We start from the raw sequence: 26,769 nt of genomic DNA, 5'->3' as shown, positions 1-26,769 counted from the left end.
TGCATAAGGCAGGAGAAAGAGAATAAAACAAATCAGCCTTAGCCCCTTTTAGGGAATGTGTGTACAGAATCTGAGATGGAGATTCTAGTTTCCACATAGCTTCCAACCCATCCATCCATAACCCACGCCACCCCCTTACCCACCTAGAACTTGAGCTACACACTTAAAAACCAGTAGTTGATGCAAAACATTTTCATCACCCCTAAAGGAAACCTACACCCATTTTAAGCAGTCATTCCCTATTTCCCTCTCTTCCAAACCCCTGGCAACCACTAATGTATAATATTTTCTGTGTCTATGGATTTGCCACTGCTGGACATTTCGTATAAATGGAACCATACAATATGTGGCCTTTCATGTCTGACTTCTTTCACTTAGTTGCATCCATGATGTAGCATGTATCAGTAATCCATTCACTTTTATGGCTGAATTCCCTGATCCTGTTTTCTTCATACTGTTTGAATACAAACTTAAACATATGTTGAGAGTGAAGCTCTGTTTTAATGGTACATCTATTAGGCCAGTTCATTTAAAGAAGGTGAAAATGGAGATATTGTTGTGAAATGATAATCGTTGAGAAGCCTCAGCCAATTTGATAATGAAAAGTTTGGGCAATGTGGCACAAAATTATTTGCTTTATATTAAAAGCCTTTTAAACAAGGAAAACAAACAAGCAAACAAACAAACAAAAACCCAGTAGTTGAGAGAAGATCTTCAGTTCTATTGTATGCACGTAGAGGTCAGTTAAAGGAGAAACTTCCAAGCCATCCTCAGTCTGGGTGCCTACAACCCCCCCCCACCCCACAGTGCTAATTGCATTGATGGCTGCATCCAGTCTTAGACCTTTGGGGATTTAATATATGCAGGCTTTAAAAAAAAAAAAAATTAGCACACTTGTTCTCTGAAAAGAGCAAAAAATAGACCTCGGGGTGGGGGCAGTGGCGACTGAGCATTACTTCAGACTCAGCCATGTCTCTGTGTTGCCAGAGACCACACCCCTCCTCAGACATAACCACAGAAGACTCTGGGCCAGCTCTCTGACCTTGAAGGAGGCAGCCAGTTGCCTTGAAGATTTGGGTGCTAGACACAATACGGGTAGAGTCCAAGAGTTATTTCTATTTTATATGTTTTATTTAGCATGGCTATGTTAATTGTTTTTATTCATTACAGGTTCTACTCTTGAAGTAAATCTAAACTGCTTCACAAAATCACTGCCACTGAGTTTTATATATGTAGTCTAAAGCATGTTCAGAAATACAAAGAATACTAGAGATTATGGCAGCATCTACAAGTGATGCCATGTTGCCTTTCTCTTGCAGATAGACCAAGTTGAGAATATGGATTGTTCTCCAATGTGTATTAAATCCTTAGTTTTCTTTCTTCTGAATGTGATGAGGCAGATTGTGCTTGGAAAAATAGTTTGTGTTCAGCTGGAGAGGTTGATTTTTCTCCATCAGTTTCTCCGTTGAATAATTGAAAACTACTGTTCATTATTTACATAAAACTGTCTTTTTCTGGTCTGCTTTCTATAACCTTTCCCCTCTGAGGAATTTTAAGAATTCCCTGACTTTCCTCTGGGGGATTTTATGCCTGCTTTATCCCAGATGTGGGACATAGACCAGGCTGAGGGTTTTCTTTCTTTTTTTTTTTTTTTTTTTAATGTTCCTACTTTGAAAGACATTCTTGCTAACCTGTGAGCAAAGCTGCCACTGAAAAAAAGGATTTTCAAGAAAGTTAAGCAGTTAAGAAAATTTGTGAGCTTGGTTTAAATGTCTGACTTACTGAATGACACCAAAATCCCGAAAGCAAAATGAAAAAGTAGACAGTAGTTTCAAATAATAAGGGGAAAATGCACACGTGTTCTTTCAGCCTTTTAATTCTGGAATTTTATTTTCTGAATGAAGGCATGTCACTCTCTAGTCCCCTCAGCCCCGTGTCTGATCTTGCCCTGCACGCCTGCCGATGTCAGCCCAGGGAACGCATGGGCTTAGCAGATGTTTACCCTGCTTTTGTTGTCCCCACCTTCTGCTGACACAAAGAGAATATTTAGCCTTACTCATAATATTTTGTCTGCTCACATTCATATAGATGTATTGATCCTAATCCCTGGTTCAGAATGGAGAATGCTGAGAAGAGGGGAGAACTTAGAGTGAAGGAGGCTGTATTAAGACAGGATTTTCTTATTTTTTTTTTCCCCTAACGTCCATTCAGATTCCCAGACGATATTTCATCACAAGCTTTTGGTTACTGTGGTTTTCATATTAATGTCCAAAAATACCATAAAATCAAAACGTTTTTTGTGTGATAAAATGTGAGAAGAATGCCAACAAGAGTTTTTCTTCTCTACTCGAGCAGATATTATACTGTTTTCCCAAGTCCAAAGTTTCTGTTTTCCACAATGAATATGTCTGTTGTTATCATGTGTAATTAATTAATGACTTAATTAAATGATTAGGTTTTAGTTTCTTCCTAGTTCAAATTTTTGCTGTATTTTTGAAAAGTCTAAAAATTCATAAGCTTTATTTTCATAGTAAGCAAGGTTACTACCTACCACGTATTTCCTACTTCACCATGGTCCCCTGGTTGACATATCCTCCTCTTCTCTTTTCTGTCCTGTAGGATCTTTCGAAGATGGTTTGGCTGCCTTGGAGATTTGGAGATCTGATGCCACGATGAGGACTCACACACGGGGGGCTCCCAGTGTGTTTTTCATATATTTATTTTGCTTTGTGTCAGCCTACGTCACCGACGAGAACCCAGAAGTCATGATTCCCTTTATGAATGCCAACTACGACAGCCATCCAATGCTGTACTTCTCCAGGGCAGAGGTGGCCAAGCTCCAGCTCAGGGCTGCCAGCTCCCACGAGCACATTGCCGCCCGGCTCACTGAGGCCGTGCACACCATGCTGTCCAGCCCCTTGGAGTACCTCCCTCCCTGGGATCCCAAGGAGTACAGCGCCCGCTGGAATGAAATTTACGGCAACAACTTGGGGGCCTTGGCCATGTTCTGCGTGCTGTATCCTGAGAACATTGAAGCCCGAGATATGGCCAAAGACTACATGGAGAGGATGGCAGCTCAGCCTAGTTGGTAGATTTTTGTCTTTTTCTTCTTACTGTATTAAACTCTGCAATTTAAAAAAATGAATTCATAGTCAATGAAATCTCAGAGGCTAGATTTTCACATACTTGTGTGTGTGTGTGTATGTGTGTGTGTGTGTGTGTGTGTGAGTGAAGGGGAAAGGATACTTGTTATTTATGTTGTTAGTGGCTTATGAATGGTCCCTAGTTTCAAAAGACGTAGTAACTTCCATGTTTAAAGTTAGAAGACAAATATTTAGGTAGAACCTAACCAAAGAAAAAATAATTTGCTGCATTGAGTAAATAGTATCATCTTGTTTGTTGAGATTTCTTTCCCCCTTGTTTAACAGCCTTGTATTACCATCATCAGGCCTTAGGTTCTGATTGACCCCCAAGTGGTTAAAACCTTTTGCCAGCAAGAGATTTCCGCCAATTAAGATTTCTTTGCATTTTAGGACAATTAGGAGCCAAAAGTAAATGTGATAGGATTAACTGATAATTTATAAATAAGATCTTATCCAGTAACCAGCAAATTGCCCAAACCTGTAGGAAAACCAATGTTGTGGTATAATTGTGTGAGGAATTCTAATTATGTAATAATTTACTTTCAGAAGTTCAAGATTTGAGAACAAACTTCCTGTCTCTTCTTGATTAGCTTAAATTTATTTTATTTGTGTATAATTAATGTGTCTACCTGCTTCCAAAAGGTATGGGATGAATTAATTAAACTAGGGATTCTGCGGGTATTCTTATTTAAACTGTGTTTTAATACACATGGTCCAATTACACTAAAAAAAATTACAAACTGTATGAAATATCCTTTTAAAATTATGTAGGCTGATACTTGTCATAGGGTTGGAGAGAGCTCATTTTTAAATGCTTAGAAAAATCAGTGATGCATATAATGTTGTGAAGAGTTACATCTCAGATATCATAAGGGTGAATAATGGTAGCTTGCAAGCTTCCTGAATTCTGCCAGTATGGTAAGTAAATTTAATACTTCCTAAATTTCTGCCAATATGGTAAAGAATGTTGTTTGCTTATAGAATTTGAAGGAGTTTCTGGAATTTCTAAACGAAAAAGATTTTGGAAGAGTTGACATTAAATCCGTATCAGAGCTTATTTTTTTAAGGCTTGTTATGAGGTATGTATAATCATTTTGAAGCTTACAATATTTTAGGTTGGAAAGAACCTTTTTATTTGATTTGTTTCAAAGCTGAGCCGTGTATGCCATAGTTTCTGTTCTTGACTAACCTCATTCTACTCCTGACACCAAGAAAGAAAATAAAGATGTATGAAAATTGGATATTTGACTTATAAGTTTCTATTATCAAGTATTACAATTACTCACTTGACATTGTACAGTTAGTTAAAAAGTGGCAACCATATTTACTTTAGGGAAGAAAACCTTTGTTGCCTATAAGGGTACTTTTAAAGTCCTTTTTGTTTTAGATAGATAAGTGAAATTTGACAGAATAAGATACGGATGAAAATGTTCCAGAGAGCCATCTGTTTCACTTCATGAAAGAGTAGCTAACTGTGAAGTACTACTTTTTAATGGAGATTTTTTTAGTACAAATACAATCGCATTAAGAGAATTCACAGGACCAGTGCAATTGTATTATGATGATATAAAACATTCAGGCATATAAATACCAACTTAAATGAATGCTGTCTTTAGAGAGGATTAGACTCCTATGATGAGGAAAATAAATAAAAATGACCATTTTCATAGGTTCTACAAGTTCAGAATTACTGGTTGTGGAGTTTATTAGAGGACTAGTACTTTGTTCATGGCAGTATTGATAAAAATAGGTATACCTCTATGCCGTTATCCAGTAACCCAAAAGCCAGTCTGTGATTTAATAGAGCTGAACAGTTGACTTCTTTCCCTAGACCTCTTAGAAGATGAAGGTCAGAAATTGAGAATTTACCTTTACATCTGGTTTCTAGTTCCAGAAGTGATCCTAGCATAAAAAGTCGAGCTACTGGAACATTTTTGTCTTGGCAAGTACTGTTACTAGGTTGTACTTTTGAATGATTTTATGGAAATTTTAACTTTTTAAGAGCACCCACACCCAACCCCTAGACCCTTAAATTTTTATTAAATTGTAGTTGAATATAATCAATCACTTTCTGACAACTTAAAACACTGCTAAATGTTTTGGTAGTTCAACTGTTCCTATTTAAATCAACTAAATCATATGTCCCCACTGTGCCCAGAGAAGTGTATTGTGGTCGTTGTCATCGTCTTAGGACATAGCTCACCTATATTTGGTTTCAGAGGAAAATAAAAGACTGACTCTTATTTATAAAGATGCAGACCTACTAGACCTACTAGAGAATGGACTTGAGGATACGGGGAGGGGGAAGGGTAAGCTGGGACAAAGTGAGAGAGTGGCATGGACATATATGCACTACCAAACGTAAAATAGGTAGCTAGTGGGAAGCAGCCGCATAGCACAGAGAGATCAGCTCGGTGCTTTGTGACCACCTAGAGGGGTGGGATAGGGAGGGTGGGAGGGAGGGAGGGAGATGCAAGAGGGAAGAGATATGGGGACATACATATATGTATAACTGATTCACTTTGTTATAAAGCAGAAGCTGACACACTGTTGTAAAGCAATTATACTCCAATAAAGATGTTTTAAAAAAAAACTACTATGTATAAAATAAATAATCAGCAAGGATATATTGTACAGTGCAGTGAAATATAGCCATTATTTTGTAATTAAAAAAGAGATCAATAATTAATATTGATTAATTAATCAATTAATTTGATTAATTAATTAGTTAATTTTAAAAGCTTCCTACAATGGCTTCATCAGACTTAATACATTTGCCATATTCCGTGAGGATCCTTTCTACTCCTTTGAAAACCAGTGACTAAATTGTGTCCACTCACTTATTCAATTAACAAACATTTATTGAGCATCTGTTGTATGTCATGTACCATGCTAGGTGCTGGGGATTCAGTGATGAAAAAAATAGCCCAGTAAGTTTAAAATTTGCACCTAGGGTAAGGGCTGCAAACATTGGGTATTTGAAACCTAAGCTAGGACTATATTCTCTGCTCAGAATTAAGTGTAAGGATCACTTAATAGTAGGGGTTCATTAGTTTTTTGTTTTTCAATTAAGCAGAATTCAAGACTATCTGGATTTTTTAATTAATTAATTTATTTATTTATTTTTAAATTAAAAAAAACTTTAAAATAATTTTTGTTGGAGTATCTTATTAGTTTTTATTCATGACTTAAAGATTTGAGGATTAAATGAGATAATGTAAAGTATTTAGCACAGTTCCTATCAAATGGTAAGCCTTCAATAAATAAGAATAATGAGAATAATGATAATTATTGTTACTGATATTTGCTTAGTACTTAGATCCTGTTTAGTTTATAATTTGGTGTATGTAGGCTGTAAGGAAATAGTATTTGTTTGGGATTTATTTGGCGATTTTACTTATCTTTGTCCAAATTGCTTTCAAAACTAGAACATCTGTTTAACTCATAACATATTCCTTTTGGCTTTATTCCATTAAAACTTTCAGCAATGCTCCCCTGGGCCCTTTTTTTGGCATATAAGAATCTGATGGTAACACCAATCATGACGGCTTAGGGGAAAGTAACAGTGATGCGTCTTTTGTCTGGTATTCAAAAGAAGTACATCTGAGATATACATGCATACAGATTTATTAATGTGATTCGTTTCATTTGAGTATTTTGGGGTTTTTTTGGGTTTTTTTCTTTGAATTTTTATTGTAGTATAGTTATTTACAGTGTTGTGTTAGTTTCAGGTGTACAGCAAAGTGAATCAGTTGTACATATACCATTTGAGTAGTTTGTAAATAAAGAGCTAAAAGGTCACACCTGTAGATTCACTTATTTAAGAGTCTGGGGCCATTGGAAAACTTAAATGGAAAATATTGTCTAATGATATACTGATCTTATGTGTTCATCTGATATAATGTACTACAAAGTGGAAAGGGAATCTCATAGATTGATAATGATGATGGTGGTGATTGAAAAATAACAACATGCAAAACTTTCTTCTTTTGACATTATAATTCTGTGTGTCAGGGAGTACCCAGATGATTGGGCACCACAGAAAGATGAGACATGTCTACATACTGTATCTGCTTTTGCGGAGATGCCTATATTCTCTCTCAGAAGCTCTCTCCTTTGTTCCTCTGCCTTCTGTTAATGTCATGCACTCTTCATAACATCCTTCATAACAGTAAAAGTAACAGAGTAATTTAATTGTTCTTAGTTCTAAAAATCAAATTTAAAAAGATATTATTTTAACCTGTATAAAAAATGGCAAATTATTTTCAGCATCACCAATAATGTCTCTGACCTTTGAATTAAGTCCCTTATAGATCTCATCTTCCTGATGAAAGCTAGGATTTGGGTTATAGTTGGCTCTGTGTTATATAAAAGCGTGATTAGAACTTAGTCAGACAACTTCTTTAAGAAAGCTTAATGAGCTGAGGTCATAAATCTAGAGCTGGTAACAATAGAAAATGCATTTAATTACACTTAAAGTCAATTCATTTTTTTAATACAATATCACCTAGTCACCAGAGCAAGTTCTGTGTACGTCAGTTGGCACATGGGGGTATTCTCATTTATAAATAGTTGCTTTCTGCATTCAGTCCTTACATAATTAAAAAGAGAACATTATTGGATTCCAAATAACTAAAAATTCTCCATCACCTTTTTTCCCCCAAGAGCTTAAACTTTAAGGTGGGAAAATAATAAAAACAGTTCTTAGTCAAGATTGAAGAGATTTCCAAAAAGTCAAATTTTTGGAGTTTTTGGAGTCAGCAGACATTGCTCTACTTTCCTAAAATTTTCATACGTGTGTATATTTTTATTTATTTTTACTTTTTTCTACTATACCTTTTTCCCCAAAGATGAAGGAAACAAAAAACAATATTCAAATAAGAAATATCTGAGAAAGAAAGGAGGAAAGAAAAAGATAAGGGACATCAGCTAGACTAGCAATGAGACAGTTACTGAAATGCATCTTATGTCCCATGGGTGAGTGGGCCACAGGTGGGCCCTGAATTTTTTTAACAGCAAAGAAAGTAGGCTCAATTAGTTTTGAAGTATAGAGTGTCCATGGGATTAAAAGTAGATCAGCTTCTCTACAGAACTACTACTCTTGACCCAAGGATCAGAAAGAAATTTCTCCTGGAGTTTTCATGAGGAACCTGCACAATAGTTTCATGAACATCCTTCCATTGCATGTGTGATGAATTGCACAGTGCTGGCTTTTTTATGTTAGACTAGACTGAGGGCAGGACCGGGTCTGTTTTGCTCATGCATGTATCCCTCAGCACTTAACACAGTATCAGGTAGATTTCTGCCCAATGAATGAATGCTCTAGCATCCCTGGAGATGCTCCAAAGTGAAATTCACTAAAACCGGGGTGGAGGTAGAAGGGATGGACATACGGTTTAGCCGCAGGCCACTTTTTTTCCTAGTCTAGCTGAGTCCTTCAGTAGAATTTTGAATATGCAGAAAAATAAAATGACCATGTATCTATCAGGCAGCCTCTTTACACACTGTGTATCTCAGCTGAGCTCATGATTGATGGGTTCTGTGAGCTTGGGTATTATACTGCTCTGCCTGTTCTTACAGTGATCTTCTATATAGCTAAAAACAAACATAAAAAACTCACTCAAATGATTACTGGAAAACACTACACACCTGAATCACTTAAGAAAGATAAAGGTAAGTTGACCATATCTCACTTACTATGAAGAGATGAATGCATTGAACAGTGATTGTAACAGAAAAGATTTGTTGTTCAACCTCTGTTGACAGCACATAGTTATCCAACGTGCATTTCTGAGCAGTGGGCTTTTCAAGGCTTTTGTCTAAACCTTGTAAAGCCTGGAGAAGGGGCCTAGCATAGCAGTCCTTGGAGGCAGAGGTGCACTTGCATCTTGACTCTGCTATTTTATTAGGCTTTAGCAGGTTTTTTTTAACCTCGGTAAACCTCATTTTCTTTATCTTTAAAATGTGGATGATTCTTCCCATGCAAATATGTTGTTCCAAGGATTAAATGAGATAATGCATGTAAAGCTCTTAGCATTATGTTCCTGACACATAGTTTTACTAAAAAGTTTATTTTTATTACACAGAAATAGATATGACCATGTAGCTTTATTCTTAAGTTTCTTGACACACAGGACTCCATTTTACCTACTTTCACTCTGGAGTTGTGTTTTTGAGAAGTACTCATTTTGCATCATTCTTTTCCCTTTCTTTATAGTATTTTTGCTTACTTATCATCAGAAAATAAATCACAGAGGAAAGAAATTACTTCACTCTTGCGTTGGTGCCAGTCAAGTACAGGAATTCAGAACTGATGAGGGAAACAAAGAAAGTTGAACTTTTGGACAGAGAAGTAATTATAATTTTATTCACAACAGACCTTGTATTAATTCCCTTGCCTGTGGATTGCAAACTTCTGGAGAGTGACATGTGAGGGCCCATTTGCAAAATAAAATATTAAAAAAATAGTAAAGTAAAGTAAAGAAAAAAAGAGAAAGAAAAGCCCCTGGCAGATCGAAATGAACCAATCAGTTTCATTCCTGTACGTTCCAAAATGAAGAGTGCGCCCATGTTTCTCAGCGTGGCGTGCTGGGCTCCAAATGCAGTTCCCTACAGCTGTTTCACAGGCTTCTTATTTCTCTGAATTGCATGTCAAGGCTGGGAATCGAAGTGGGGGAGGATGTAGCTGGGCCCCAACATGTGGAGCCACAGCACCGGGAGCAAAACGATCAGGTTTTCCTCTCCTGACTTTACAGTGGTGAAGACCGGGAGGCGTAGCCCGGAGTGCACCCGGAATCCATTGGATTCAAGGCAGCAAATCCAGTGGCCCCGTGAAACAAATGCAGGCTCTCCGAAAACCCAGCCCCCAATTCCCCTGGCTTTTTCTCCTTCATGCTTTCTCTTCCTTCTGCCCTTCCCCCTCCTCTTTCCGCCTCTGTTTCTCTCTGTTCCTTTCATTCTGTGATCTGAAGAAAGTTACTGCTTTTACCCTGCTGCAGATCCTTGGAAACAGAAGGCTAAAACTGACGACAGCAAGGCTTTTTATGATGTTCAGATTCTTCAATATTTACAGAAACACATGTGTTAGGAACCTGGCTGTTGGGAATTTCCTTCTTTTACGTCATTTAATAAGCAGGTTGTTGCCAGCACCGTTGCAGATGAAGACACTGGGCAAGGATTGGTGTCAGGAGACAGCAGGTGAGGAATTGCTCAGGGAGAGGCCAGGTCAGGTGTGTGGGTTAGCTGAGCATCTCAGTGCAGGTTTTCATACACACCAAGCAAACTCCTCTCCATCTATTTCAAATTGAGTGAGGATAAAATTGTTTTAATAAAGCTTCTTTCTAACAACAAATGTGAGACTGACTTATAACACCTCTAGACACACACAGCTGGAAAGAAATGCAACGTTAGTTTTCTTGTGGGATCTGTTTGTTGTTTGAGTCTAACATGCAGTACTGGTGCAACCCTCAGCTGTCTCCATGATGAGCAATGCTCTCTCCTATCCTGTTCCTCTAGTGTCACTTGTTGCCTTTTTAATAAAACATGCGGCGTGGGCTTGCAGAGTTGTCTGAGGGAGCTCTGCTTAAGGCCAGAGGCACCCTCATCCCCCTTCTGATGGGATTCTAAGCCTGTGCCCCTCACCCCATGTATACCGCAAAGATATGAATGTAGTAAGTTCCACACCGACTTTACAGTCTGGCTCTTACATATTACTCAGCCATAAAAAGGAACAAAATTGAGTCATTTGTTGATACGTGGATGGACCTAGAGACTGTCATACAGAGTGAAGTAAGTCAGAAAGAGAAAAACAAATATTGTATATTAACGCATATATGTGGAACCTAGAAAAATGGTACGGATGAACTGGTTTGCAGGGCAGAAATTGAGACACAGATGTAGAGAACAAACGTATGGACACCAAGGGGGGAAAGCCGCGGGGGGGTGGGGATGGTGGTGTGATGAATTGGGTGATTGAGATTGACATGTATACACTGATGTGTATAAAATTGATGACTAATAAGAACCTGCTGTATAAAAAAATAAATAAAATTCAAAAAAAAAAAAAACCCAACTTGCTAAGCATGTTGTTTAAATTTTGTGCCTTCCTTGCCCTGTATCTTGAGGGAAGATGTTAGTTAGCAAGTGCTGCATATATATCTGTATTCTATTCCAATAATGCTTTATAATTGTTTTTTAAAAGTTGCCTTTGTCTGTTAAGTGAGACACGTATTTAGTTCTAATACCACTAAAGACATAGGGCCTTGCTGACATTAAGTTCTTACTAATGCTATATAGAGAGATATATATAACTACTGGAGAATAGTAGTGACATGAGTATGTCCTTGGAGTCTCTTGTAAAGCTGCGTAGTTCTTTTTACCTTAGTTACCTTCAGAATGGCATTTTACTTCTTCATTTCCTTCTGCTGTATCCATCAAGAGAACATATTTTAGCCACGTTTAACACAGTCTCTCTCATCCATCCTGCCTTTTTCTTTCCATTGTCAACATGCTGGCTTAGGACAGCAGGAGGAACCTTAGTCAGGGGCCAGATGATTGTGTTTCCCACATAAGCCTGTGTGTAGAAGCTTTGTGTGTGGAGGGCTTGGAGGAGAGGAATCAGGAGGCGGGGAACTAGGTGGAAGCTTTTTTTAGTCTAGGGGGGAAATGACCACAGTTAAGTCAGTGAGAGTGGGGAAAAGAAGGAATGAATCTGAGACATTTAGGGCAGGACTTCCTTGGCGGTCCAGTGGTTAAGATTCCATGCTTCCATTGCAGGGGCCATGGGTTCGATCCCTGGTCGGGGAACTAAGGTCCCGCATGGCGCACGGTGCGGCCAAAAAATGAAAAAAAAAAAAAAAAAGAGAGAGAGATGTAGGACAGAGAATCTACAAAGAGATTGATTGGATATGGGACACTTTCTCAAAGTATGGTTCTTTCATCAGAATCATATAGGTATTCTTAAAAACACAGATTCCTGGGCCTGGCCCAGACTCAGTGAATCATGATCATTTGGAGTAGGCCAAAGAACAAGTCCCCCATGTGATCTGAGGCACGCTAAGAATTAAATAGTAAAGAGAAGGGTGTTATGAAGCATGGGACTTGGTTTTTGTCTAGGCATTGCGCTAAGTATTGGGATATAAAAATTTGAGGGCAAGTTAATACATCTTGTTGATCTATGGAAAATATGAACTAATAGACTATATTAATGCAGATGATAAAGGCTGTGATTGAGAAAGTATAGTGTGTAATGGGAAGACAGAGAGGTACTTCAGGATGCCCAACATTGGAGCACTGGGAAGGCTTTCCGCCTGGGGCCTGAAGGACAAATAGGAATCAGCCCAGTGAAGGGGAAAGAGAGCATGTTTGATTGTTCCAAGTAGAAATAACTGAAGTTCAGAGGCCGTGACAGAAGGAAGCAGAATGCTTTTGAGGAACTGAAAATTTAATGTAGGGAGGAGACAAGTAAGCATTGAGGCTTTGAGTAGAGAGCCAGATGCCGCAAGGCCTTGTCCACCACGTGAAGGAGTTTGGACTTTTTCTTACAAGAACTATGAGGCCATTGAAGGGTTTTAACAGGGCAGCAACATGGTCAGATTTGTGTGTGTGTGTGTGTGTGTGTGTATGTGTTTAACTTTTTCATTGTAAAATAAAAGTAGAGCACCATACAAACAAACGTGTGGCTTAGTAAAGTATTTTAAAGCAAACGCCCTGGTAACCACAGCACAGCTCCAGAAATAGAATGTTGCCAGCCACCCCGGGAAGCCCCTCGTAAGCCTTGTCCCAATCACAGCTCCCTGTGTCCCTGCAAAGACTACCCTGACTTCCAGGGTCATCGGTCACGTCCTTGTGTTTCTTTATAGTTCATTCAAGTGTGCATCCCTAGGCACAAGTTTAGTCTTGCTCATTTTTTAAATGTTTTTTAAGTCTTTTTTATCTGCAGTTTCACCTCCATCCCTTTATTTTTGTTACAATTTATCTGTGGAAGAATCTGAGCCCTTTGACCTGCTCAGCTTCCCACAGTCTGGATGTTGTTGATTGCAGGCTCAAGATGCAGCTCAGTGAGTTCCTCCACCCTTGGCATTTCCTAGGAACTGACAGCTGGGTGCTGAGGCTTGCTCCAGCTCAGTTTTGATCACTTTGACACAAGCATAGCTGGTGGCTGTTCTCTCATCAGGAGACGCAAAGTGGCTGCTGGTTTCTCCATGTGACAGATTGGTGTTTTAGGAAGAATCTCTGGTCATATGTGGAGAGTAGATTGCAGAGGTCAAACCAGGAAGACCAGTTAGGCCTTTTGTGTTTATCCAGATGACAGCCTGGAATAGGGGCTCTGAGAATGCAAAGAAATGATGGGTTCCAGAAAGGTTTAAGGATTAGCGTGTATTGGATCGGCCAAAATGTTTGTTCGGGTTTTTCCATAAGATCTTATGGAAAACACCCAAATGAACTTTTTGGCCGACCCAATATAAGACTTGACAATGATATTTGAGGACAGGAAAGACTAAGAACTTTCTTTTATGGGATGCTGAGAGGCATGGGACCTTTCAATGAGGTCGCAACACTTGGAACTCTTGGAGAGTACTAATAAAGGGTTTGGTTTTGGATCAACTGAGTTTGAAGTGCCTGTGGACCCAAGAGGAGATGTTGAGTTCATGTCTCTCCAGCATTATTTTTAGCTACCTCCTGTTTGCTGGAAGTGTACTGTGACTTTAAAAAATGTCATCACCAGGAAAAAAAAAATTTATCCAGTATAAAATATGCTTTCAAGTACAACAGACATAGTTTCTGTGGATGATAGGAAAATGTAGAAGAAAAGTTCAAAGAATGTTAGATTTAATTAAAGTAAGCTTATCACAATAAATAAATGAATAACAACAAGAAGAGTGAGAAGAAAAGGTAAAGTGCTAAAAGAGCCACTTGGGTGTCCTCAAATGACTTTCTGGATGTGAAGCCAAAATGAAACATCATGTAGGCATCACTCCAGGAGGAAAGTATCAGCTTGAGAGAATCGTGCTATTTCTTCTTAAGTTGAAAAAAAAAAAAAAAAAGATTCTTGATGAGGTGTGGATGGCAATTTGGGTTTGTAACAATTTAATGTGCAATTTTTAATTCATTTCTGTGATTCAATTACAGGGAATACACTATTCCAAGAAAAAAAATCTAAGGAAAGGGAGAGTTAAGAATAAATCCACACATATTGCTAAAATTTTATATTAACTTTAATATCTTTCTGCCCTAAACTTTGGGCCATAATTTTGAAAAACCGTATGGAGCTTACTGTTTTACCTTCTTTGGAGAACCTGTTGACATGGGAAAGATTTTACACTATTACTAAAGCCAGTTTGAATCTTTTACTCTTTGCTTTTCTATCATAGCCTGTCACTTGGTTAAAGAAGATGTGATTACATTCAGCCTTTGGGGTGGGGTCAGCTTTTATTTTCCATATGACAGATAACCCTAGATCTAAAACTCGGGGAAGTATTTAATGCCCACGGCATGTTGAAGATAGCTCACAAGTTTGGCTCATTTAATCTAAATTTACTTTATCCCTTAATTCTATTTTATGGCAAATAGCACATCCTCCAAATTTTTTATGATTCACAAAGAAAAATCCTAAACTGACTTTTTCCACTTCGTTGCCAAATTAAGAAGTACTCTTTAAAACTGTGTCCCCAGGACATGAAATAAAATAAACATCATTGGTACAAGGTGCTGTTCATAGGTATTATTTCATTGCCTCTCTTGAAAATAAATGGCTTCAAAGCCAAACAAACGTTTTGGGGGATGAGAAATGTTTTCTTGTTCTTTTTCTACACAGTGACAAATTACTTTTCGTTCTTGAATTGACTGTGTGGACCCATTTGGTGTTTCACATCTGCCTCTGGCATACACTGTCTACTGGCCTCTTTGAACATTCTGAACTTCTCTGGTGGTCTGGGTTCCTTCCTAATGAACTCATGATGGATTTTCCCTCATGGTGGGCTCCAGATCCTCTGCTGGAAAGTGTTTGGGGCAACCCAGTCTCAACCTATCTCCACGCACTAAAGCAGGCCCTGGGCCTGGGTCCTCTCTGCCTACAGGATGCATCTGATGGGCTGCTTGTTTGGTGGCACATTTACCCTCTAAGACAGTGGCTTTCAAACCTTTTTTGACTGTGACCCACAGTAAGAAATAAAGTTTACATCACAACCCAATACACACATAACTTTAACTCTATTAACTCTACATATGTAAATATATAAGTAGAAGTTGTGTGAATCAGCCCTTGCATTTAAGTCATGCTTTGCACTCTGCTATTTCCTATTCCATGCCATTAAATTCCACTAAAAATATGCTTGTCACAACCCCTTAATTCATGCCACAATCTATTAATAGCTTGTTATTTATAATTTGAAAACTCTGCCTAACATTGTGATAAACACATGATTCCTTTTCAGAGAATCCCTTCTTAATAACCCTCTTCTTGAATATCTCCAGTGAGGGGACTGCTTCACTCTTTGAGGTGGCTTCCTTATTCCATAATTCTAGTGTTCAGTGTTCTTGTTCCTAAAATATATTAGGAAGCGTTGTTTTTTCATTAGGAAACAGTATGTGTCTGTGATTAATGATTACATTTCAGGTTTCCAGGGCTGAGTGGAATAAATTCTGCAGCACGTTATTTCCAGTTGGCACCCAGAATAAAATCAAGAACAGTTCATTCACTGTTTTAAAAAGGCAACTTCAGCAAAACCTTGAAATAGCATATTGTAAAAGAGAGAAATTCTGATAAAGCATTAAAAAGTGGGAATCTTGGGTAAATATTAACCTTACTGAGGAAACCATAATAGAAAGTAAAATACTGTTTCATGTATCCTAGCACCTTAAGGTCGGCCTTATTTTGGTTTTGGTATCTTCCTAACATCAGGGTGGCAAGATTTAGCAATTTGATTACCGTTTTTGCCGTTGTTAAAGTATCCCTCACTTTTTAAACTTACTGTCGCAGGTAATTCTCTGCCCTTTTGCATGTGGTGGTGTCAAAATCTTAGAGGATTTCTTTAAAATAAATGGGAGTCACCACGTGTTCAGGCAGCAGCAGGAAGATGGTGCATACAAGATGGCAGTGACGACAAGTCAGATTCTTGAAGGTCGGTGTATTATTGCTAGGGCAGCTGTAACAAAGTAACACAGACTAGGTGGCTTAAAGCAAACAGAAGTTGATTCTCTCACAGTTCTGGAGGCTAGAAATCTGCAACCAGGGTGTCAGCAGGGTCTCTGTTCCTTCTGGAGGCTCCAAGGAAAAACTGTCTCATGCCACTCCCCTAGCTTCAGGTGGTTGTAGGCAACCCTTGGCATTCCTTGACTTGTAGATGCATAACTCATCTACCTCTCACACGTACCATCCACCACCAACACATACAAACTGCTTGTCCCTCCAGCCTTCCAATATAGATATGTTGTGATTTTGATTGAATGAATGTTGTGTTTGCATACTTTAAGGAGGCAAAAGCTGTTGACAGCTGAACCGTGTCATATACTATGATTACTTTCAGTTTGTGTGCAACTTTTTGTTATCTCTAGGATTAATAACAGCCTTTTTGCTTTATTTGCTTAGTTTCCTATACATTTATCACTAATTACCAACCAGACTCTCACTCAGTTATGTAAGTCTCTTAATCCATTCAAACAAGATGTTCTTAATAAGACATTCTTAACAATTCATCTTCTTGAAGAGGAACCTGCCAAAGCCTTTGACTGGTTATAATCTAGATCTACAGTATGGCTGTTGACTTACTCTTCTTTTTTCTCATGGGGTGGGTCCCCTCTGCAACATGAATCTCATGTTGTCTTCTTTTTGGTATATATCTTAATTTGGGTGGAGAAATTCTTCACTGGTTTCCAGAGGAAGTATTGATGAGCAGGAAATTTTGAAAATGTGGATGTCTTTTTACATTGTGTATCTATTAAAAATTATTGTATAGTTTTGTTTTTTTTTTTAAAACTTCTTTCTAAGTTTTTTCTTTTTTTTTTTTTTTTAGGAATTCACGTTCTTTTGTTTATTTATTTATTTATTTATGACTGTGTTGAGTCTTCGTTTCTGTGCGAGGGCTTTCTCTAGTTGCGGCAAGTGGGGACCACTCTTCATCGCGGTGCGCGGGCCTCTCACCATCGCGGCCTCTCTTGTTGCAGAGCACAGGCTCCAGACGCGCAGGCTCAGTAATTGTGGCTCACGGGCCCAGTTGCTCCGTGGCATGTGGGATCTTCCCAGACCAGGGCTCGAACCCGTGTCCCCTGCATTGGCAGGCAGACTCTCAACCACTGCGCCACCAGGGAAGCCCTGTATAGTTATTTTTTAATACTGTCTTCTTTTAACCTTTATACTAGAGTTATAAGTGATTTACCCACCACCATTACAATATTAGAGTATTCTGCATTTAAGTGTATATTTACCTTTACCGGTGAGTTTTATACTTTCATGTTATCACGTTACTAATTGGCATCCTTTCATTTCAGTTTGAAGAACTCCCTTTAACATTTCTTCTAAGACCAGTTAGTGGTGATAAACTTATTCAGCATATGTTTATCTGGAAAACTCTTTTAACTCTCCTTCAATTCTGAGGGACAGTTTTACTTGGTTGATTATTCTTGATTGGCAGTTTTCTTCTTTCAACAATTTGAGTATATCGTCCCACTTCCTTCTGGTCCCCAAGGTTTCTTCTGAAAAATCTGCTGATAGTATTATGGGAGTTCCCTTGTACATAATAAGTGGCTTTTATCTTTTTTTTAAAATTTTATTTATTTATAAATTTATTTATTTATTTATTTATGGCTGTGTTGGGTCTTCACATTGCTGCGAGTGGACTTTCTCTAGTTGTGGTGAGTGGGGGCTACTCTTCGTTGTGGTGCGCAGGCTTCTCATTGCGGTGGCTTCTCTTGTTGTGGAGCATGGGGTCTAGGCGTGTGGGCTTCAGTAGTTGTGGCATGCAGGCTCAGTAGTTACAGCTCGTGGGCTCTAGAGTGCAGGCTCAGTAGTTGTGGTGCACGGCCTTCGTTGCTCCGCGGCATGTGGGATCTTCCCAGACCAGGGCTCGAACCTGTGTCCCCTGCGTTGGCAGGCAGATTCTTAACCGCTGTGCCACCAGGGAGGTCCCTATCTTTCTATTTTTAAGATTCTCTTTGTCTTTAATTTTTGAAAATTTAATAATGTGTCTTGCTGTGGGTCTCTTTAGAGGCATCTTTTTTGATACTCTGTGCTACCTGTATCTGGGGGTCTGCTTCTTTCTCCTCAGGTTAGGAAAGTTTTCAGGCATTATATCTTTGCATAAGCTTCTCTCCCTTCCTCTCTCTTCTTCTTCTGGTACCCCTATAATGTGTATATTGGTCTTCTTATGGTGTCCCATAAGTCCCTTAAGCTATCTTCACTCTTTTTTATTCTTTTTCCTTTTTGCTCTTCTGATTGGATGAATTCCACTGCTCTCTCTTTAAGTTCACTGATCCTTTTTTCCACTTGATCTAGTCTGCTGTTGAATCCTTCTATTGAATTTAGTTCAGTTATTGAATTTTTCAGTGCTATGACAATGCAATGCTCAGTACTTTTTGATATTTTCTGTCTCTTTGTTGAAGTGCTCCCTCTGTTCATGCATTGCTCTCCTGACTTTGGTGAGCATCTTTATGACTGTTATTTTGAACTCTCTATCAGATAAATCACTCATCTCCATTTTGTTAAGGTTGATTTCTAGAGATTTATCTTTTTCTTTGGTTTGGAACATATTCTCCTATTTGTTCATTTTATATTGCATCAAATCTGAAACATAATTTCATCTCAATATTTATTTCTGACTTATATTTAACTTTAAATATCTGAAATATTTACATGGTTCACAATGTATCATGTCAGAATCATATTACAAATAATTCCATGATAAATAACCTTATGCACATATGGTTTTTTATTTGTGGACGTGTGTCTTTGGGGTAGGTTACTATAAGTGGTATTACTGGGTCAAAATATAAAATGTTTATAAAATTTGTTAAATGTTACCAAACTCTACCCCTTAGGATTTATACTACTCTGCACCCCTAACAGCATTTTAAGAGTGTGCCTATTTCTCCACAGCTTTGACTAGAGTATTTGTCATATGTGAGATTTTTACTGATTTGAATGTTAGATCAGTTGTAATTTGATTTAAATTTCTTTTATAATAAGTGGAGATGAGAATTTTGAATGAGGGATGTTTGCCCTTTTTTTTTAACTGTCTTGTTTGTCACTTGCTCATTTTTCCAATGAGATTTTGATATTTTTCTTAAATTTTATGAGCATTTGGTATGTTAGGATAAGTCTAACTGTATTCAGGGTATATGATACAAATATTTTTCCCCACTTTATTCATGTTTACTTGTGGTCTTTTTTTTCCCCCCTATGGAAAAGGTTTTGTCTTATTTTTTCTTTTAAGCTTTATATGGCCAAAATGATCAGTCTTTTCTTCTATTGCTTCTTGTTTTTGAATCATAGTTGGAAAGGCTTTCCCTTCTCCAGGTCACAAAGGAATTCATCCATGCTTTCTTTTAAGATTTTTTATCTCATACTTTACATTTAGATGCCTAATTAATTTAGAGTTTATTTTCTTGTCTTCTATGAGGTTTGGATCCAATTTTCTCCTTTTTTCAAATGACTATCTAGTTGTTCCAGTATAACTTGTTAGAGGGTACTTCTTTTCCCTATTGATTTTTGATGCCACCTTTATCACATACCGAGTTTCCATATGTTTTGTACCTGTTTCTGAATTTTGTTTCATTCCATTGGTATGTCTATCTATTCATATGTCAGTACCACTGTATTCTGATTAGCGAAGGTTTATAGTATGTTTTCTTCTCTGGCAGAGCTAGCCACCCTCCATCATTGTTTTTCTTTTCATTGACTTCCCTGGCTCTTCTTGCATGTTTAATTTTTTCTTAAAATCAAATCGACTACTTCTAGGCGTTGTTTCTCACATGATCACTGGATGCTTGCATAGTCATTGACTGAAGTGATGACATCTATGAATTGTTCAACTGAACTTTTATTTATTTATTTATTTGTTCATTCATTCATTCATTTGGCTGTACCATGTGGCATGTGGAACTTTCCCAACCAGGGATCGAACCCGTGCCCCCTTCCTTGCATTGGAAGCGTGGAGTCTTAACCACGGGGCCACCAGGGAAGTCCTCAACTGAACTTTTAGAAACATTTTACATATATAAATATAAAGCATGTTAAACCTATAAAATACCAAGCTACTTTTTTAAAAGGCCAAAATCATTTGATTAAGCTTTTCTGAACAATGCAGGAAATCTGGGTTTTTCTCTCCTACCACAGAATTTCTCCATTATAACAGATTCTTTCGTAATTTATTATTAGAATTTGATAGGTGAGCCTGTTTTAAACTCTAGTCCTTTGAGCTCTGCCTTTCTTACAAAGCAGAGGTCTTCTTATCAAATTTGAATCATCTTAATTATTGTGCTTCTCCCTCTTACCTTTTCAGGCTGGACACTAGCCCAAAACACACTTGGCCAGCAAAAAAAGATTACAATTTTGAATGCTGTTTGATTCCATTTAAATAGAATGAAACAGCGTACTTGGATAGCATACTTGGATATTTGGATAAAAGGACTTTGTGTCAGTGAATTAAACACTGGAATAATGACATGGCAGTGCCATTTCCCATTTAACAACACTACTACATTAGCTTGGTGTATATTTTGACACTCAGACTAATTCATTTTCTCTATAAGCCATCTAGAATACTTTTTTAAGTAAAAAAGAATATTCTTTTTAGTTTCTGCTTTTGCATAATTGACTCCTCAGTATTCTTGAGTAGGGCCAAACTGACCTAAATTTTTGTATTTTAGAATTTAATATTTGGAATATTGAATTTATAGCTTTAAAATGAAATTAAGTGGTAGTACTCTATATTGAATCCAGTGATTTCATGAATATGGAAATGAAGATTGTGGAAGAAAATGATCTTTTATAGTTCATGGTCGATAAGTCATTTTCCCTGAAGATGTCTTAATATACAATCAATTCCCATTCTATCATTGTGTTATCCTTTTAGCGATTGTTCTCTAGTAGGGAGCAAAGTAGATGTTCAAAAAGGAAAGCTCATTGTCTATTTCTGTGTCTGTAGCCCTGGCTAGCTTTAGGAGCTGAACGTTCTCAGCATGCAGGTTCAGGCCCACCAGCCCCTGGACCAGCTGGACCTGGAGCAGTACATTAGGAGCTTCACGCTCAGCAGAGGTCTGTGGGGAGAAGGAAGAATTGTTTCAGGAATGCTACATGGTTGGAATCACATGTTCCTAGGGTGGGCCCTGAGCAACCTTGTGAGCACAGTATCATGATACCTCTTCTCATGTCTGCCCCTTTTCCCACACCTCATGCCTGTTTCTCTCTTGGTATCATGAACATGGCAGGGCTTTAGAACCCTGTGTTGTATTTCAGCGTAAGTGCCCTTCTGCCTAGCTCTTGGTAGGTTTGCTGACTAGCCCTTTCTTCTGGCTGGGTTCTTATTGCAAAGTTGGTGACTTTCTTTAAAAGCACAGTGCTTTCCCTCACCAGGAAGAAGTAAAAATTCTAGATTCAGGTAGTCCTGGATTCCATTCTTGGCTCCACTATTTAACTTAGCTACGTGATCTTCAATGAGTAATTTTCCTATCCAAATAACGCTTTTACAATCTATGAAATGGGGCTGTAACATCTAATGTGAATTTTGAAGATTAAATGAAATAAAGTATGTAAAGGGCTTGGCACACACTATGTGCTTAATTAATATGAAATATAACTTTTCTCTTTCCTCCCAACTATAAATAGTTAATTTTGCTTCATGATGCAAATGCCACCCCTTAGCCACCTGATCAAACATTTGGAATATGGACTATAAACCAGGCCAAAGTTGAGTTTAACATGCCCCTTGGATAGCTTGCTACCCACTCAGAGGCCCCTAGATCAAGTTTCTCTATATTCCAGGCTTACTCTGCTCTTCTTGGCAAATCACTCTCAGGGTCCCACTGTGCTTCACAGGCAAGGCCACACGGGTTAGAAATCCACTTCCTTTGGCTAAATGTTACAGGAATTACTTACAAAATTTAACCTATTACTGACATTTAACATTTATGGCTAGTTTTTATGTTTAACTTACAGAGGGGAAAAAAGATGAATCACAATTGCCATGAGTCATATTTTTAAAAGCAGTGGTAACACATGACTCTCCTAACTTACTGGAGGTTGTTTCCAAGCACACAAAGGTATTTGGTTGAAAAACTGAATGACTTTCTGTCAGGTTACTGTCTTCAGGACTTTTTTAGAATGAATAGATTGATTTACATTTTAAGAATAGAACTGACCTTATATTGGCATATTTTTGTGGTGTGAACAAGTACGTGCTGTAGGCAGAGGTGTAGCTTACGTGCAGTAGACACAGCTGCAGCGAAGCCGGCAAATGTGAAGTTGGTGCTGCTCTGCCCTGTAAAGTTACATCTGGGAATTTCTAAAGAGCTCATCGCTGCACTGTACGTTTAAATTCTTAATTCCTTTAAGGCTTATTTCATTTTCTCTTAAATTTATATTTATACATAAACATCTAGTGTCTAAAATAAACCAGATTTTGAAATATGAATCTTCTACTTTTTGAATTTACTATGTAAATATTTTAGAGGGTTATAAAACTGTATGTTAGCTCAAAATGAGAAAAAGAAGGGTTGTTTTGAGTTCTACTTTTTGGAAACGTTTAACAAACAGTGGAGCCTCATTTAAACGTACTTTTGAAAACACATAGACTTGCTTATACCATGGATCAAATCATGACCTTCAAAATACAGTTACATATGAAAATCCTGGTATAAAATTGTCAAGCTGTAAAATGTGCTCAAAAACAGGACTAATAACCATAATAACATTATAAAGGGAGTTACGAGTTGTCCCATTGTTTCCAGTATTTTTTTTTTTGTATATCGTTGATTCATTTAAATATTTAAATATCAATGACCTCTTGACACCTCTTAGATTTTAAATACAGAACTTCTGTTATTCCAAGTATTTATTTTAACAGTATTTGTATAAATGAAATAGTATAAAAATTTAAACAATATTATACATAGACTATTCTGTGAACCTCTTAATACCTAAGATTAATCTTAGATACCTAAGTATTAATCTTTTCACAGATAATAATTTTCTACAAAATATCTACTAAGACTATATGGAAAAAATTTGAATATAATTATTTGATCATTTAAAACAAATCTATGCAAATAAAAATGGATGCCAACATTGTTATTAGACTTTTTTTATTAGTCGTTTCATCAAGTAAGCTGTCAATTTTTAAGTAACAGACTCCTTAGATTGCCTACTTTTGTACTCTGTACATAGTAGTTCAAAAGCATTTATGATAATGGAAGCAGTCTATCCACATGAAATTGTTATAAAAATTCTGATTAGTGAAGCTACTAAATTTTGGAAAGGTTTTTATGTCTCTTCCTTTTACAGTCACAACTTGATTTATGGAAATAGCACATCATGATAAACCCTATGCCTTTCCCCACCAATACCATGCACCCCAACCCAGGCAATTAATAGTTCCTTTCTATGTTCACATCATTCTGTTTCACATAAATTCACTTAAATTCACCTTTGGAAATACTCTAGGCAGCAGATTTTAAATGTTTTGGACTCAGAACTCTTTCACACTCTTAAAAATTAATGAGGACATCAGACATCAAAGAGCTTTGTTTATGTGGGCTATACCTATTGAAATTTACCATACTAGAAATTAAAACTAAGAAAACTTTAAAAATATTTATTCATCCTCTTGAAAAATCCATTTCATATTAACAGATAACATATTTTTAGGCAAAAAATAACTAGATTTTTGGAGACAAAATATTTAGTGTGAAGGAGATCATTGTTTTATACTTTTGCAAATCTTGCATATCTTCTTCTGTATTCAGTTTGTTGCAATGTAGTGTTTAAGTTGAAAATATGAAGAAAATCCAGCTTCACACAGACATCTGACTGAAAAGGGAGGAGTATTTGAAGAGTCTTTTCAGATAATTATGACAGCTTTCTTTGCTACTGTACTAGAACTTGACAAGTGGTAGTTTTGTAAAAGTTAGTTCTATGTGGAATCTGGATTATAAAAGTTAGTTTCAATGTGGAATCTGAAACCATGTTAGTTAATAAAATTCCTCATATATTTTAATTGGTAAAAAATCCATTAGTATGTTTTGCACTTATAATGAATCTTTTATCTTTGTATGGTTTTGTAATATGCCTTTTCTATTTGAATGTTTATTCGCTGAGTTATTCCCATCTTTCAAATGTTGATGCATTTAGTTATATAATATAAAAATAAATCACACTTGTTATCACTGACCTCATCAGGAAAGTCTTAAAGTATTGGTAAACTTTTAAGCTCATGGTAGCAATACAATTTTTCCAAAATTCTTTTTTTTTTTTTTTTTTTGCTTGAAAGCTCAAATTTTGTCATTGTCAACAAAACCTTTCAGTTTTTCTTCAACTGGCAGGCTTCCTTGTTTCAAAAAGACTTCCACTTAAAATACACAAGTCTAAAAAACTGTAATTTGTCAGTTGGTCATTCTCTCACGTAAAAACGATGTTTCATGAAAAAGCAAGGAGCTAGTTCAGCTCTCAACTAAATGCACAATTTCTTCTCCTCATGATAGTTATTTACTTTGCTCCGGATAGTGCTTTTTACATAACTTCGCATTTCATCATATGGGGTATTAGAAAGATATAAACTAAAAAGGTTGAGATTTTATAAAATTAATCATTTTTACCACTTTATCAAGGATATTCTTAAGTGAAACTGGCTTTTTTTTTTTTTTTAAACTTAGAGTGCACGGCAGTGTGCAGAATCATACAAGGATTACTAGAGCAGTTCAGTGCCCCTGCCTGGATTCGTGCTAAGATGCCAACATTTTTAACCCACTAGTACTTTTGCACCATCAGTGCAAATATCAACATATAACATCTTTATATTATTATGAGAATAATTTTTAGTCATAGATCCCCTGAAAGAGTCTCAGAGACCCCAGGGGTCCATGGACCTTAATTTAAGAACAGCTCTCTAAACAGTAGAAAGTATAGCTTATAAAAAGAGGAATACAGTAAAAATTTTCCGAACTAACCTCCTCTTAACTTAGTTAATTTTCTTAACTAACCACCTCTTAACTGACTTGCCAATGAAATTAACCTCCATTCCTTGTATAACTGGCAGCAGCTCTCAGAGACTGCTGAATGTCAAGGCTGTGTCCATTAATTTCTGTTGCCACCCGTAGAATTATGTGCTTAGCAAATGTCAGTTGTATTTGTTCTCAAACCAGTTTATGCCACTTTCACTAATACCTGTAATCACACAATTTTAATAATAATATACAAATAGAATAAGTGTTACTTTATAAAAAAGAATTAATATTTCCAAAACCAACTTAAATGCTTTGGAGTGACTTACTATACAAAATTGCTGTCATAATTTAATGTGGATGAAATTAGTAAAAGTTTAGGGAAAAACTCATAAAAGTCTGGAAGGATTCTATATTCCTTCACAAGTATCTTTAATTTCTTCCTATATTAAAGAAACCAAGGCTGGAAATTGTGATGATGTGTTATATGTGTTCTTTGCAGGGAAAAACAATGACACTGATCCGTAGACCCACATTCAAAGACAAGGCTTTTAGCTCCCCTTCAAAAGATTGGTAAATATGTACATGTAAATATTTTAAGCTGAAATAAAATTCATAAATTAATACCTGTATCTTTTTTTGTGATTCACCACTTAACATGCTTCTTTAGTAGTTTTAGTAACCGCTAGTTAGGATCACATTGAATACGATAGTTCCTTTGCTGCTATTCATGAGCTAGAAGCAAATTTCCTTTGGTTTCCATGACAGTAAAATATAGTCTCCTCCATAATTACTCTCTGTATCTGAAGATGAAGCTGGGTAAGAATGTATTGGTAAAGAATCTAGGTAACCTCTTAGAAATGTAGCTATTACAGATCAGATTTCATAAGGATATAGTGATGCACCTGATGGTACCAGGAACTCTTTTTTTTTTTTTTTAATCAGTGTGCTAGGATTTTGTTGAATTGGAAACTGCTTGGAGTAAGCAACTATACGTGGGAACTTGGAAATTTTCTCACAAATTGCGTAGTAATATTTCCTGAAGAACAATTATATTAAATGTTCTTTTATCTATAAAAAATAAGTTCATTGGTGTATCAGACGTGTCAGGGCTCAGTAAATGGTAGCAGCTTATTGATGCCAGCTTTATCATGGCTACGTGTATGTGCTGTCATTTATAGATGACATGGTGCAGAGACACAGGGCTGGGGAAAAAATGCCTTGGAGTCTCTGCCTGCCTCCCCAGTCACTATAAGTCAGTGAAGATTGTGTTTCTAACTCCCTGGCAGTGAGCTTGCAGTCTGAGTTGTTTTTTTTCCTAGAAGTAGGGAATTAATTCACACTCTTCATAGTCTGTTTACAACCAGTACACACATTGGCCAGCTGACTGGCAAGGCAGCTTTGTCTGTGGCCAACTGGTTAAGAAGCTCATCAATTTTAGTCATTTTAGCACCAGGCTGTATTACTAGCACAGCTA

General features: G+C 37.1%; 1 protein-coding gene across 8 annotated transcripts in view; it reads left to right on the top strand.

Annotated features, from left to right (window-relative positions):
• The window catches only part of DSE (dermatan sulfate epimerase), a 69,575-nt gene that overhangs the window by 29,456 nt on the left and 13,350 nt on the right, over nucleotides 1-26,769 (top strand). For 4 of the 8 annotated variants that reach the window (XM_082404723.1, XM_082404725.1, XM_082404722.1 and 1 more), the window contains exon 2: nucleotides 2,620-3,088. In XM_082404723.1, coding sequence (XP_082260849.1) covers nucleotides 2,673-3,088 — 416 coding nt within the window. In that variant the 5' untranslated portion in view covers nucleotides 2,620-2,672. Of the gene's footprint in view, nucleotides 1-2,619; nucleotides 3,089-4,124; nucleotides 4,223-25,794; nucleotides 25,866-26,769 lie in introns of those variants that run through there. The other 4 variants (XM_082404727.1, XM_082404726.1, XM_082404724.1 and 1 more) reach the window with 4 other exon arrangements.

Source organism: Balaenoptera borealis (assembly GCF_965194805.1).
Source record: "Balaenoptera borealis genome assembly, chromosome: 9".
In the NCBI taxonomy this organism is placed as follows: Eukaryota; Metazoa; Chordata; class Mammalia; order Artiodactyla; family Balaenopteridae; genus Balaenoptera; species Balaenoptera borealis.
Note: the sequence above shows the minus strand (reverse complement) of the source record. Positions and strands in the feature narration are given on the sequence as shown.